This window comes from Liolophura sinensis, chromosome 13 (genome assembly GCF_032854445.1).
Source record: "Liolophura sinensis isolate JHLJ2023 chromosome 13, CUHK_Ljap_v2, whole genome shotgun sequence".
Taxonomy (NCBI): domain Eukaryota; kingdom Metazoa; phylum Mollusca; class Polyplacophora; order Chitonida; family Chitonidae; genus Liolophura; species Liolophura sinensis.
This window is the reverse complement of record NC_088307.1, coordinates 24,810,699-24,824,451: the sequence shown is the minus strand read 5'-3', so window position 1 is coordinate 24,824,451 and position 13,753 is coordinate 24,810,699. Positions and strand designations below refer to the sequence as shown.

The following is a 13,753-nucleotide window of genomic DNA, read 5'->3' as shown; positions in this document are numbered from 1 at the left end:
CTTAAAAATGACGTCAGAAGCTCATGGGTTCCCCCCACCCCTCTGTTACCACCATTATGCTGGCTGCAGTAAAATATTCTCGAGTACGGCGTAAAACACCATTTAAATAAACACAAATAAAACCAAATGTGGTAAAATTTGTCGTGTATTCACCACCTTTGGTCATTCACAGCACCTTCAAAATAGGACCAATTCCATTGGTCATTCTGGATTATGTGAATAATTCATCTGCGTCAGATTTATTAGTAGACGGCAGGCTATGGGCCTCTGCGTGAGGGGAATAAGCAATGAACAGCGAACTGGAAGTTTTTAGTGCTTTCACTATACATTCATTTGATTAACACATCTGACTTTCCTTCTAGCCGTATGTACAAAGGTCTTCCATTAATCATCAAATCCCCTTTGATGAACACATCTGATGTTGACTTTCCTCTTAGCCGTATGTATAAAAGGTCTTCCATTAGTCATCAAATCCCCTTTGATAGACATCTGATGTTGACTTTTCTCTTAGCCGTATGTACAAAGGTCTTCCATTAGTCATCAAATCCCCTTTGATAGACATCTGATGTTGACTTTCCTCTTAGCCGTATGTATAAAAGGTCTTCCATTAGTCATCAAATCCCCTTTGATAGACATCTGATGTTGACTTTTCTCTTAGCCGTATGTACAAAGGTCTTCCATTAATCATCAAATCCCCTTTGATTAACACATCTGATGTTGACTTTCCTCTTAGCCGTATGTACAAAGGTCTTCCATTAATCATCAAATCCCCTTTGATTAACACATCTGATGTTGACTTTCCTCTTAGCCGTATGTACAAAGGTCTTCCATTAATCATCAAATCCCCTTTAACACATCTGATGTTGACTTTTCTCTTAGCCGTATGTACAAAGGTCTCCCATTAATCATCAAATCCCCTGTACACATGCAGCTGTTAAAAATGTACTTGTAGCTTCTACAGTCACGTCGGAAGCAGTCACACCACTTTTCATCCAAAAATAAATAAATACAATAAATCATACTTGAAGTCGAAGCAATTTAATGGTGACCAAAACAATGAAAGCCCATACACACACATGCACTGTAGACTTAAGCACATAACACTACAATGGATCTGTGTGAAGAATAAAACCCCTGTAAAACGATTTCAGGGCATCTCCAGCCGTCCAGCATCCCTCACCTTTTCTGCTGGGATAGCCAACCGATGACCACACCACTTTTAAAATTGATTAAGGCGTATGTATTGGGCTGGTTCAAACGTGTAGGGCTCCCCTGTCCTTGACGCTCTTGGTCATTTGCGCAGACTAACGTTTGTTGAAGGTCATGTCGTCTATCCAACAGTGTGAGAAAGTTTCTTGGTTTAAGGGCTGGGTGTTCCAGATTCCTCCGCCCAAAAAAGGGGAATGCCATGGGATGAGAGAAAAATTCTTGAGTACGACGTTCAGTCGAAATCAAATAAACAAACTATGGTCACTCATGGAAATGAGGTCCTTAAATCTCAAATTGGTTTATGGTACATTGCTCAAGATGAATTATTTCACTTTTACAAAAGGCAAAGAATACCAGATATTTTAACTCTTAGGCCATATTAAGTACTTAGCAACGTTTACAAACTCTTTAGTGATGTGGCAGGCATTTTTTTTTTTCCAAGCCTCACAAATTCATTGTTTGGCCAATCTCAACCCTATGAGAAATAACAGGATAAAAAGAATAAATCACTAAAGCCCGGAACGTGATAATTTGATTAGCGTCATATAACGAGAGGTCATATTGGGCATACCATGCCTTCTTCGGGGCAGGGCGAGCCGAAGTGCTGCCTCCACTGAAGTATCATGCCAACAACACCAGACATGACACCCCACCCATCGTCATTACACTGACATCTAGATAACTAGACCGGTTCCTCGCTCTAACATTTTTGTGCTGAGCACGATGCAAGGTCTTTACTTCTATAACTGAAGTCAGTTTCAATGCATGGAAGAAACATATGCCCACTGCCAGAGTTCCCCATTTATGACCGACATATGGATCATAAGTGTTCCACATGGGCCCAACATGTATGGCCTGACTGGTCAAAGTCTAGTCTTACGTCAGGACCTATTTTACTACTGGCCTCTAAAGACATAAGACATTTAGTCACGATGTACAAACAGTGAACTGTGTGAAGAAAGCATAACCAGAACATGGCTTAAAAAAGAAAGTGAAATTTATATGTGAATAAGAGCAAGAGGACCACACTGTACATAATTTACATCTTTTTACTGCCATCACTTGAACTGTATACTGCAATCCAAACACCATGGATCAAAATGGTGGGTGATTCACTCATTTCCAAAATAAATGGAATGACCTCACATTGAGCTAAGGTCATCAAAAGATTGACTTTCTAAGTTTGTATCATGAAAAAAACACATTAAGGATTGATTGATGTAATTTATCAACTTCTGTGCTGTTTTAGGATGTCAATAAATGAAATCTAGTGCATTTCACACCTTAGAATCCGAACTCTGAAGAGCTCGAAATACATTTTGACCCCTGAACCTATGAACTGATCAGTTTTGTACTTCCTTACCCACAATTCTGTAGAAAGATATATTTTCTGGATTGTTTTTTTGTTCATGGTAATTTGAACTTCCTTCATGCAAGCATTAATGAGATATCTGATTGGATGAATTCAAGAGGACAAATGACGGTACAGCATTACATTAGGCCATACTCTTGTGTGATGAACTGCTTTTTCATGTCTTGCTACATGCATTTCAACTCCTATCACCTCACTTCCATATTTACAGTTTAACTTCTGTAATTCTTCTGTTCCTTGCCAGAAGAATTTTGACAAGGTAATAGTTCGTGTCTGTTACATTCCGATGGCAATTTGAGCATCCTGCACGTACATCCTAATGGTGCTTGTGAAGTAACTTAATTATGCTATACATCAGTTTGTTAGTTCTATCAATGCCTCCACCACATTTCCTTTGTGTTCTCGCAGTTTCCGTTCTGCCTGACTCCTTCCAATCTCCATTTCATTCATCTGTGGAAGAACAGAAACCAGCAGGTTAAAAGTACAATATGCACCAAGGTTGGAGAATTGACATCTAGGCCAGACCAATTTTTACTGTTATTTCCAGGCAAAAACCATAAAAATTAAAACTTGACCATCTTATTTTTGAGAAATGTAGACCATCTTACCAATTTTTTCAGATGAAGATGTATTTACATAATCAGTAAGCCTATAAAAACAGGAAGATTATAAGAATATCAAGATTAAAAAAAAATGAAAAGGTGCTTTTTTAATTTTTTTAAATTCAATATGTGGATGTTTAGTGTCAGTTAAACACAAAATAAAATTGGTGTTGCCCTACGTAACAAGGGTTTTTTCAAAATTAACTTGGTTGTTTGTACAAATGTATATGTCAGGGTCTTCAATGAACAATAGATCGTACAAAATGCTACAAGTTTCCCCAACTGATTACTGTCAACCAAGGGCCTGGAGAGAAAGGGGAATATGCAAATTTCCGGGTCAAGTGTTCCACAGTGGTATTAAACCAACATCTCTGTTGACCTTGAGATTTAAAGTTATTCACATGTCTACAGGGGTAAATGGGCATTTGAGCCCAGGACGTAAAATTTTAACCCCAAGCCACAGGCAACGGTTTTGTCTCTACTGTATTTATCAAACAGAAAACCATTTTTGCTTACCCATGCACATATAAAGCTAAGAAAATTCCTGTCCACTGCAGACAGCAGTGATAGTCACTGTGTGATGTCACAAACATGACAAAATCAGCTGTCCTCATCATGCCTATTCCTCTGCAGTAAGTAATTCATCTGCACAGCTTATAAATTATTTACAACCACCACCCCCACTTCATCAACACCACCCCCCACCCACCCCTGCTTTTCCCCATCCCAATGATTTATAGACCCTGTGCGAGTGTGGTCTGCAGTTCTGCCATGAGTCGGAGTATGTTGATATTTTAACCCGTCTAATCAGCCAATGGCAATAGGGGAGTTTCTTGTTTGAACTCTTGCTGTTCAAAGTAAAACCAGTAAACCTGTGTCATCCCTTTGTAGACATTAATTTACCAACCACATGTCTCACGATGTTCCAGAAGAACCTCTTTCCTTTAGAAACTTCTCAAGTTTCTCCATCGTTTGTCTAGTCTGAATGACTTTTTGTGAAATGGTTTTCATACGCCCATGTTCTAGATAAGGTGATCCAGCAAATGCTGCATAACAGTTTTGACAGGTAACACGACACGGTAGGACTTGTTTTCACCTCTAGCCATAAAAACAAAAAGAAGTTTGGACTCGAAACTCCCCTATTAGGAGTCCTAGGTGATGTAGGGACACATAAAATCAGCAATGAAATTCCTTGGAGAGACTGATTCTATCTGTACAAGAGGAAATTATTATGACAGTTATGACTTACAATTAAATCCACATCTTCCTTAGTGATCTTGACCTTGGACAGTTCTTTCTCTTTCATTTGTCGCTCTGTGGCTTCTTTTGCTTTCCTGTCACTCACAACTCGCATAGCCTGGGGAACAAATATATGATTTCTTCACATAACGCAGTACCATTATGTTAAACATGGACACCCACACAGCTAAAAACAGAATTTGACATCAGCGTATCTCAGTCTCAATTTTTGTTTCATTTCTCCTATCTCCCCCATGTTAATTTTATCAGAATAGGTTGGCTCAAAGGCACAGAGAAGCCCTGGCTATACGCCTAAAATATTAAAACAAATTAAATTATCAATGAAATTGGCAATTAAACTTGAATTTCACTATTTACTCTGACCATTCAATTTCTGCCAACAAAGGTGAATGGTATAGAGTTAAAGTCCAAAAAGTTTTTCCATTTCACCTTTAATTAGTATTCAGAATCGAAAAGGTGACTGGCAGTTAATCCTTGGGGTCACTAAGGATCCTGTTGTTAATCGGTGAGCCCCTTCTCCGATGTTTACTGTGAAAAGCTGGTTCTTCGATGAACTGATGTCACTCTACCACGTTACAGCAACCTCAACTTCAAAATCACCCCTAGTTGGTGCAATCATGTTAAATCATGAATTGTGTTTTGGTGACGAATATTGGACCCTTACCTATGTGTAGTGTTGTAATATGAGCAAATGTCCACACTTACATCTCCAAAATTTTGTGACGATATTTCTGCTTCTTCCACAAAATCTGTAACTTTCTCGAGATCTGCCGCCCCGGAGTCATGCTTGGCGATCTTCTTTCCCTTATTTGACTTGTTGTCATCCCCATCATGCTCCACGCTGTCTTCTTCGTTGGCCATTTTGAGTTAGTGTTAAAACGAGGAAAAGAAGAATGGAAACGGACTCCAGTTGTCTTAATTCTACAAAAGGTTAAAAGTAAACATACGTTAAACGATTTCAAAAGTTTTTTTTTTTAAACGTGTACATCACAGCTTTGAACTGGTTTGATAAAAAGTAAAATGATATAACCGGAGCAGTCCAGAAATCGACTGAGGTGACGAGTTCGAACCTAGCGTGCGTCAATTCAGCAGTGATCAAAATGAAAGGGCGCTGCTGAACATTCTACACTCATTAAAACTTCATTTTATACAAAACTAACTTTTGCCTCATGAAAAAAACGCTTTTTATCAGGGACTTTACTGTGTTCTGATCACAACCTAAGTGTAAGTGCTTGTCCATACCTTAACTATGCACAAAATTCATCGAAATCCGCTCAGAGATTTTTGCGATTTTTGAGATATTTGCTAACATGCGGAAATATATCTGAATATTTTATTTACAGTACCGGAATGTATTTATTTGATTGATGATCAGTACCGCAATCGCTTATACACAATAATGATCTGTTTTATTTACCGTACCGGTAGGTTATTTATTTATTCACGTTTAACTCCGTGTACTGCTTAGAACTTTTCTCTCATACAACGGTGGTCAGTTTTTATGGGTGGGAGAAACCAAAGCTTCAGGAGTAAACCATCTCCCTTTGCTCAAAATCCTCCTCATTTAAGGCCGCGGCGGAAGAAGCGTAGGTTGGATTCGAACGCGCGACCTGATTGGTACAGGAACTGACAGTGGTGAAGTCACACTGTAAAAAGCACGAACCTTGGCGAATGAATAATTAACACTGCGAAGAGCAAGATCAACAGCAATACAATTAAGTGTAATAAAGTGTACAATTTTGTTATTACTTGTGATGTCTTGCATGTAGTTACAATCGATTGACGGCGCATGTCTGCATGGTTGTTTGCGCCGAGTAACGTTGGTCAAGGATGATGCACCTGTCTCCCATCAGTATGGTGAGAAAGTTCGCCTATGACTTGCCAATGGGCCGTGGTTTACTCCGGTTTACTCCACGCATCCATAAACTGCAAGACTGCCCGTGTAAAAAGTGAAAAAAAAAAAATAAAAACTGCATTGGATTTCTATGGATCTCATTTTTAGTCACCACATAAACCACAGTTGACAGAAAACATGACTTTTATAGAATAGTGAAAGGCTACAAATCCTTAATGCGTGATCAGCTAGTGGCAATCACACTATTCACGCTAATAATTAAATCAAATTTCAACTGTAATTGAAAGAGAGATTTAGAGGGACAATCTTTTAATGAATTTGGTAGTTTATTCTATTCACGACGACCTTTCACTCTCAACGAACAAGACCAATCCAATATGAGGTATCAGAAATATAGAAGGATCGATACAAAGTACGAGTCGCGGAATGATGTCCATGTGATTTATTGTACAGGTTTTTCACCAGACTTCAACAATGGTACTTTTTCCTGCCTCGCTTGGCAGGAAAAACCATCTTAAGAATCCATGTTAGTATACCGTTAACGCCTCTCGTCCGCTGTTATAGCCTTAGATAACCACTGAAAGAGTTTGCTATTGAATGCCTCGAGAAACAAACACTCAAAAAATTAATCTGTTAATTTTAACGGAAAGCCTTTTGTCTTGGTGATGCCAGAATATATTCTGCTATTGCAACTGATTATTCTGTTAAATATAACACACGCCTTCAATCAATTCGACAAGAAGATTCTATTACACTATTTATTTATTTATTTATTTGATTGGTGTTTTACGCCGTACTCAAGAATATTTCACTTATACGACGGCGGCCAGCATTATGGTGGGTGGAAACCGGGCAGAGCCCGGGGAAACCCACGACCATCCGCAGGTTGCTGGCAGACCTTCCCACTTACTCTATTACACTAAGAGGATATTCTGTTGAATGTGACAGAATATTGTGTTCTGAACACAGGATACATTCTAACATCACTCAGACAACAGACTTTCTGTTAAAATTAACAGATTTATATTTTTGAGTGAAAACATAAATAAATTATAATTATATTACATTGTGTGATGTTGTGGTAATCTATAGGCCTATCTGATTTAACTGCATTCACGTTTTAACTGACACAACACCTATATGTGTATACGTATATCTGTGATTGTTATATCAGAGTATACACCATAAGTGTAGTGCCGGTCTCTGAGGTATGTATAAAACCTGGCCCAGCCCGACAGGTATACAACCCCGTCTCCTCTCTACTGAACACTCGGACAGGTCCTGGGATAGCGCCGATATCTCCTACCTACTTGGTGTGCTCGGCGTTCTACTAAATTATATCTGCAAACCTGTAAAACATCGATAGATTTGCCTTTTCTTTATTATACCAATCCTCGCCTTCGCCTTTAAGTTTCTGATATGACACATTGGCTTTTCCTTCAGTTTTCCTTCAGTTTAAAATATATAACTGTATTTTATATGGGCTATAACAAACGTCCCATCTGGACTTAAGATCTTCTGAAGCTTGTTGTTTCTGCCTATTCGCTAATCCTCGAGCTATGTTCACGTGCATCCACAAGTATATACAATACCTATAGGCCTACATAAACAACTATATATTATTCAGGAATTATGCTAAACTCTAGAAATAAATACAGGCAAATACTTTACCTTTATGCACATATATCGGTTATTCTCCAGTTATAACAACAAACCATGTAAATCATTTATAACTGGGAATTTCATTATACAAATGTAGATATAGACATACTTAGACGCCAACACATACGCCCATACGTACGCATGTTTGCATGCTGTAAATCCTATATAATACATATGTAGAGTTTATACTGCTGTTACGTCAACGTCTTACTAGTGTTGCAAGAACATTGTATATTTGCATAAGGTTATTGCTGTAATTCTGAAACCCTAACATTTGTCACGAAGTATATGTGCCAGCAGATGAGCATGACTTCATTCAAGTCCATGCATCTAGGCCTAGGCCCTAAGTAGTATTTTGGTGTACTGGAATTACAGAGACTTTTTGTCTTCAGTCACTGATGAAACTGACCGTCTAAGTATAAGTGAAAAGTTCGTATACTAATATTTGAATATGTATAATTGCGACCTCGACTTGTTACTTACTTCCATTGACTACATACTACTTTTTTATATAACGTATAACGTGTCTCAAACAGATATATATTGAATATAAGAACATTGTGTTTGAGATATAGGAGAATATTTTTAGTACGGCTTGAATAAATAAATAAATAAAATAATTTTGAACTAATTATACACGTTCGCGGTGATGTCAGTTTAATATCATATTATACTTTTCTGACTGGGTCAATATACATATATGTCAACGACCTTTTGCCATCCAGAGTTCTAAGGGCCTTTTGTATTATTTTGTTTATAGGCCTATTCAAGTTATAACCGCATGTGTGCCTATAGAATACTACATGGGTCTTGTTTCGTTTTATAAATATAACAAAAATCATAATATGTAGGCTATTTCATGCACTAGAGAAAAATAAATGAAAACTGAATGAATTGACCGAACTACGAAAACAACCAGGACACGCAGGTATTGGTGAACCTCGTAGCCGGCGGTTGTTTTCGGGGCATGTACTATAAACTCTGCTGCACGATGACTCTCATCTTCCATTTTCTGTTGGTTTAAATTTTTGTGTACAGGACATTTAAGTAAATCAGTTATATATATTATCTTTTCTGTTTTGTGTTCTACTTACATATTTGTCGACAAACGCGCATGGATGTAGTCTATGCAAATGGGAACCCACACTTGTGTTTTGCGACAGAGTTGTTAATTTCATTTCGTACACTGCGCGCAGTTTAGGGCTGAACTAGGTCAACACAGAACAGTTTTCCGTTTGATTCAGTAGGCGATGAGCACACACCTGACACAGCAACTCTAAATCAACGCTGGCAAAAATGGGACAATTTTTAACAAACGGAGTTTACCTGGTGATTGTTTTAGGAGTGATCTCTTTATCAAAAGCAGGTAAGTTCGAATTTGATATAATATTTGAGGATTTTTGGTGAAAATGAAGTCTGTTTGGAAGACCACTCATGTACGAGGCTCTGGTACCGGCATGGTAAAACAAACACGTCTGACTCACCTGTGAAATCAACTCGTATCACTGTGTGATTTAGGCAGACATAATTCCAGAACGCAGTAATATATGTAAGGCTTATATAAATATTTAGGTGTGTACTGTGGATTATTTAGTGTTCATATGAAGTATACTGGCCGGATTTGTACAAAAAAGACTGACGATGCGTATTTAAAATGGACTCCATTATATGCCAGTCACGCTGAAGAAAGAATGCGTGGCGCTTTGTGTGTGTCAGCGGCTTCCTCTCAGGTCCGCGTTCACAACAGGGTCGTCTCTCTACATGTAACAGTATAAACGTGGGGGTGGGGGGATAAATGCCGTGACAAGGAAAACCGTTATTGAGTAATCTCAACCTACGAATTAATTTATTCATTGTTGGGTTGGGCGGGTGGGGGGGGGGGGGGGGGGTGAGGGATAGACGGTGAGTAAATTATCGGCTACTTTGATCTGGATTCATTGAAGAAAAAATCATATCATATATATTGCCACAGCCAGGAACCTAACAAAAGCCGAGACTTAGTCAGTTCCGAATCGTAGTGATAGCCGGATTCGAGCACTCAACCATGTACGCTGGAGAAGGGCGCTCTCTCTCTCCCCTTCTCATGACATTTAGGAACCGGGATTGTATAGTGTGGTTGACCTATTTTAGTACCTGTATGTATGTATGTTTGCTTGGGGTTAACGTCGCATTTAACAGTTTTTCTGTCACATGGTGATGAGCAGTCATGAATACATGTATTGGACCCGCTCTGGTTGTTTTACTTTACATTAAAAACCATTGTTATGATTGGTCGTAAGGAGAGTTCATTCAAATGTATGCATGCAGCAGTGGTTTATTTACAGGCAGCTCAACGAGATCGTTGACCTATACAAATTCTACATTTGTGTTTTGTTGTTGCCAGATGGCACGGCATGTAGGCCTATACACCCAGTGTGGCCTGAAACTGGTGATCTTTACTATACGCATATATGACACTTCTGCGCACAGCTGTGACTGTTATAATTCCATTCCATGCTTACATGCAGTCTTACAAATCCGCCATAGATACAAGACATGTGACACATATTTTCGGTGCCAAAGAAATATTTATATATTGGAGAATACTGCGACGGTCCAAACATTTCCTACAGATTACTTAAATATTTAAGACTTTATCTATCTTCGTAACTTGCACTTCGACCCATAATGACAAGATGCATCGTGTTGAGGCAGCATATAGATGTCGGTAAAATGATAATATATGTGGTATATAATACGTGTAATAAGTATTGCACATGTGTATTAAAACGGTACATTTTATATGAGCATGACTCAGAAAGAATTCAAACATCAAGCTACAGTAAACAGTACTCGTGCCGAATGTGTTCAAGCAGTGTACCAGGTTGTACATTGCTCACGACTCAGAATGTGTTCATATGACAAGCTGTTAATTGCTAACGACTCAAAATGTGCCCATGTGACAAGTTATTGATTACTAAGGAATGTGTTCAGATTACAAGTTATATAGCACACGACTTAAAATGTTGTCAGAGACAATGGTGCACAGCAGTATCCATATTACACTTTTGTAGAATGCATTCAAATGCATGAACAAAATTAAAGACAGTGAGTAGCATCATTTTTTGATGTAAATGTTGCTACATTTACCTTGATAAAAAGATGTCCCCATGATCTTAGTATTGTTAATAGTCGAACATCCTTAATTATGAAAACCGTTATTTCTTTATTTAAAAAATTTAAACCCTGTCCAAAAAACAAAACAAAAAATAATGGATTGGAGCTATCTTTGTAGTTTTATTTAGTATCATGTATACAAGTTGCTTATATGTCTTTTTTTTCTTTCTTTCCTTTCTTTCCTTTGTTTTCTAAACTGAAAATTGTTTTGTATCGTATAACTTTTAGGCAGCATTTAAGTCATATAAAGGTGAATGTCTGCTAAGTATACCTATCTCTGTTCCCATGACGACGCATGAGATGATTATTACACATATAGGCCTGGAGGCTAAAACACGTCACCTGAATAAATATATCTCTGACTGGTTTTCTGTTCGAGAACAAGATCTTGTGGGTGAAATATATGTCTGCTATGTATTTGTTAGATAGATTATACATGGGTCACAAAGCCCGAGAGCGTTGTTTACACAGACAAGGTGGTGTCGTGTATTGGAGGTCATTTTTGAAAGGCTTGTACATTGCCTGTGCACGGGCCACATTTGAGAACTGTTTCTGTTGCCATATTATTCTTGATCTATATTTTATATCAAAGATGTTTCTTGGGTTAAGCCAAAAAAATATATATATATCGTTCAAATTGACAAAGTTATTCCATGCGTTTACGGGAGATATTTTCTTATGCTCGCCACCTTATGGCTGAAATATTGGTGACGTGTTACACTAAAAGGCATAATCATGCCTTCATTCATTTCTGGCGTGACTGACGCCTATTAAAACACCCGAGAGGGTTAGTTTTACATTAAGATGGTCTTCTATTAGAGCACTTTCGGAAGGTCTGTCAGCAACCTGCGGATTGTTGTGGGTTTTCCCCTGGGGTCTGCCCGGTTTCCTCCCACCATAATGCTTGCCGCCGCCGTACAGGTGAAATATTCTTGAGAACGGTGCAAGGCACAATTCAAATAAATAAGTAAATAAATATTTGATTTTATTTGAATGATTGATTGGTTGTTTGATTGATTCATTCACTCATTATTCCATTTCATTTCTATCACTGTTTTATTCATTTCATTTCATTTCATTGATTTTTTTATTTATTTTATTTAATGGATAAAATTTGTATATTTATGTTATTTTTATTTATTGTTATTGTAGAAGATGACAGATGTGAGATCCGCGCTGTAGCTGAATGCCATGGCCAGAGTACGGACTTGACTACCGCCGTCGCCAGTAATGATATCAACAGAATTTGCGAGTTCGTATTCTGTCTTTATTTTCTGTAATAATAATTTATCCCATATATGAATGTCCTTGAAGTCATTGGGTATAAACAAACAATTCGATATTATTAGTCCCCATTATATCTGTTCATGATCGTGGATTTCAACAGACTCGGTTTGCTCCCCCAAAAATGCTGGCCGCCGTCGCATAAGTGAAATATTCTTGAGCACCGCGTAAAATGCCAGTCAACTAAATAAACAGATTCATAAAGAAAGAAACATAGAAAAAAGAAAGAATTAGATAAATATCTGCCCAGCCTTAAGTTTCTCGCTCCTTTTGGAGTTTGGTGATGAATTGTGATGATTTTTTTTTTCCATTTTATGAAGTTAACTCTTGTTTTTCACCCCTTTTTTGCTGTTTTCTTACAAGTACGGATGATGTGCATCTTTATTATGATATTGCACATGGGAAGTTTAAAGTTTTGGGATGATTTGTGAATTTTTGTAATGATAAAAATCATGAAACTCTTATGTTAGATTGGTCACGTGAGATTGGTCATGTGAGGGCCTTGTGATTGGTGGATGTATGTTGATTCTTCATACATCTATAAGGCTGAAGGGAACTATATCCGTCAGTCTGTCAGTCCGTCAGTCCGTCAGTCTGTCATTCCGTCAGTCGGTCATTCCGTCAGTCCGTCAGCCCGTACCAAATAAGTTTCCTGGACTTTTTGCAAAAGACCATGTTGAACTGAAACATAGTACATGATGACTTACCACTCAAGATGGAGTTTCGGGCAGATTCATCAGTTTTCAATAAAATTATAGCCATTTTATACTTTTTTGTCTGCTTTTGCCTTGTTCATGGCCCTCAACCCTTTTTCTTGCTTTTTTCTTTTTGAAAACTGTATTAAATTGAATTTTGGTAACATATATTCACCAAGGCAAGTTACAGATCAGTTCGGTTTCGTGTGAGCGCTTCGGTGGTCTAATGGCTAGAGCCTCGAAGTCGAGAGGGGGAGGGGCCTCCGTGGCTCAGCCGGTTAGCCTCTCACCAAGCCTCTCACCAATGCGGTCGCTGTGAGTTCAAGTCCAGCTGTAAGTGGGTAGGTCTTCCAGCAACCTGCGGATGTGCCCGGTTTCCACCCACCATAATGCTGGCCGCCGTGGTATAAGTGAAATATTCTTGAGTACGGCGTAAAACACCAATCAAATAAATAAATAAATTGAAGTCGAGAGACGTGGGATAAAACCTGGTTGGGTCATACTACTCATACCAAAGACTTTTAAAATGGTACTTATTGCTGCTTCGCTTGTTTGCTCAGCACTGAGAAGTTAAAAGAAGGAAACCAAACTGGTTAGCCCGGTGTCAACTAGTATAATGTGACTGGTTGTTGTCATGTATGGTGTCTCCGGTATGATA

The 13,753-nt window shown here is 38.3% G+C and overlaps 2 protein-coding genes across 2 annotated transcripts in view; one reads left to right on the top strand and one right to left on the bottom strand.

The window, feature by feature from the left end:
- Nucleotides 1-2,900: 2,900 nt before the first annotated feature.
- Nucleotides 2,901-5,304, bottom strand: LOC135480538 (huntingtin-interacting protein K-like). Its single transcript, XM_064760391.1, has 3 exons — nucleotides 5,149-5,304; nucleotides 4,433-4,540; nucleotides 2,901-3,031 (listed from the first exon to the last, which is right to left on the bottom strand). The coding sequence occupies exons 1-3, from the start codon at nucleotides 5,302-5,304 to the stop codon at nucleotides 2,936-2,938; spliced, it is 360 nt and encodes a 119-aa protein (XP_064616461.1). The 3' UTR covers nucleotides 2,901-2,935.
- Nucleotides 5,305-9,186: 3,882 nt separating this feature from the next.
- Nucleotides 9,187-13,753, top strand: part of LOC135480343 (uncharacterized) — a 9,059-nt gene continuing 4,492 nt past the window's right edge. Inside the window, exons 1-2 of the mRNA XM_064760171.1 lie at nucleotides 9,187-9,326; nucleotides 12,269-12,368. Coding sequence (XP_064616241.1) covers nucleotides 9,257-9,326; nucleotides 12,269-12,368 — 170 coding nt within the window. The 5' untranslated portion in view covers nucleotides 9,187-9,256. The remainder of the gene's footprint in view (nucleotides 9,327-12,268; nucleotides 12,369-13,753) is intronic.

Bases quoted from the DNA above. Each gene is read 5' to 3' on its own strand.
- LOC135480538 (XM_064760391.1), bottom strand. From the start codon at position 5,304: ATGGCCAACGAAGAAGACAGCGTGGAGCATGATGGGGATGACAACAAG. The intron at 4,541-5,148 runs GTAAGTGTGGAC...TTTGTTCCCCAG, and splicing joins CGTCACAAAATTTTGGAGAT to GCTATGCGAGTTGTGAGTGA. The intron at 3,032-4,432 runs GTAAGTCATAAC...GTTCTTCCACAG, and splicing joins AGGAAGATGTGGATTTAATT to ATGAATGAAATGGAGATTGG.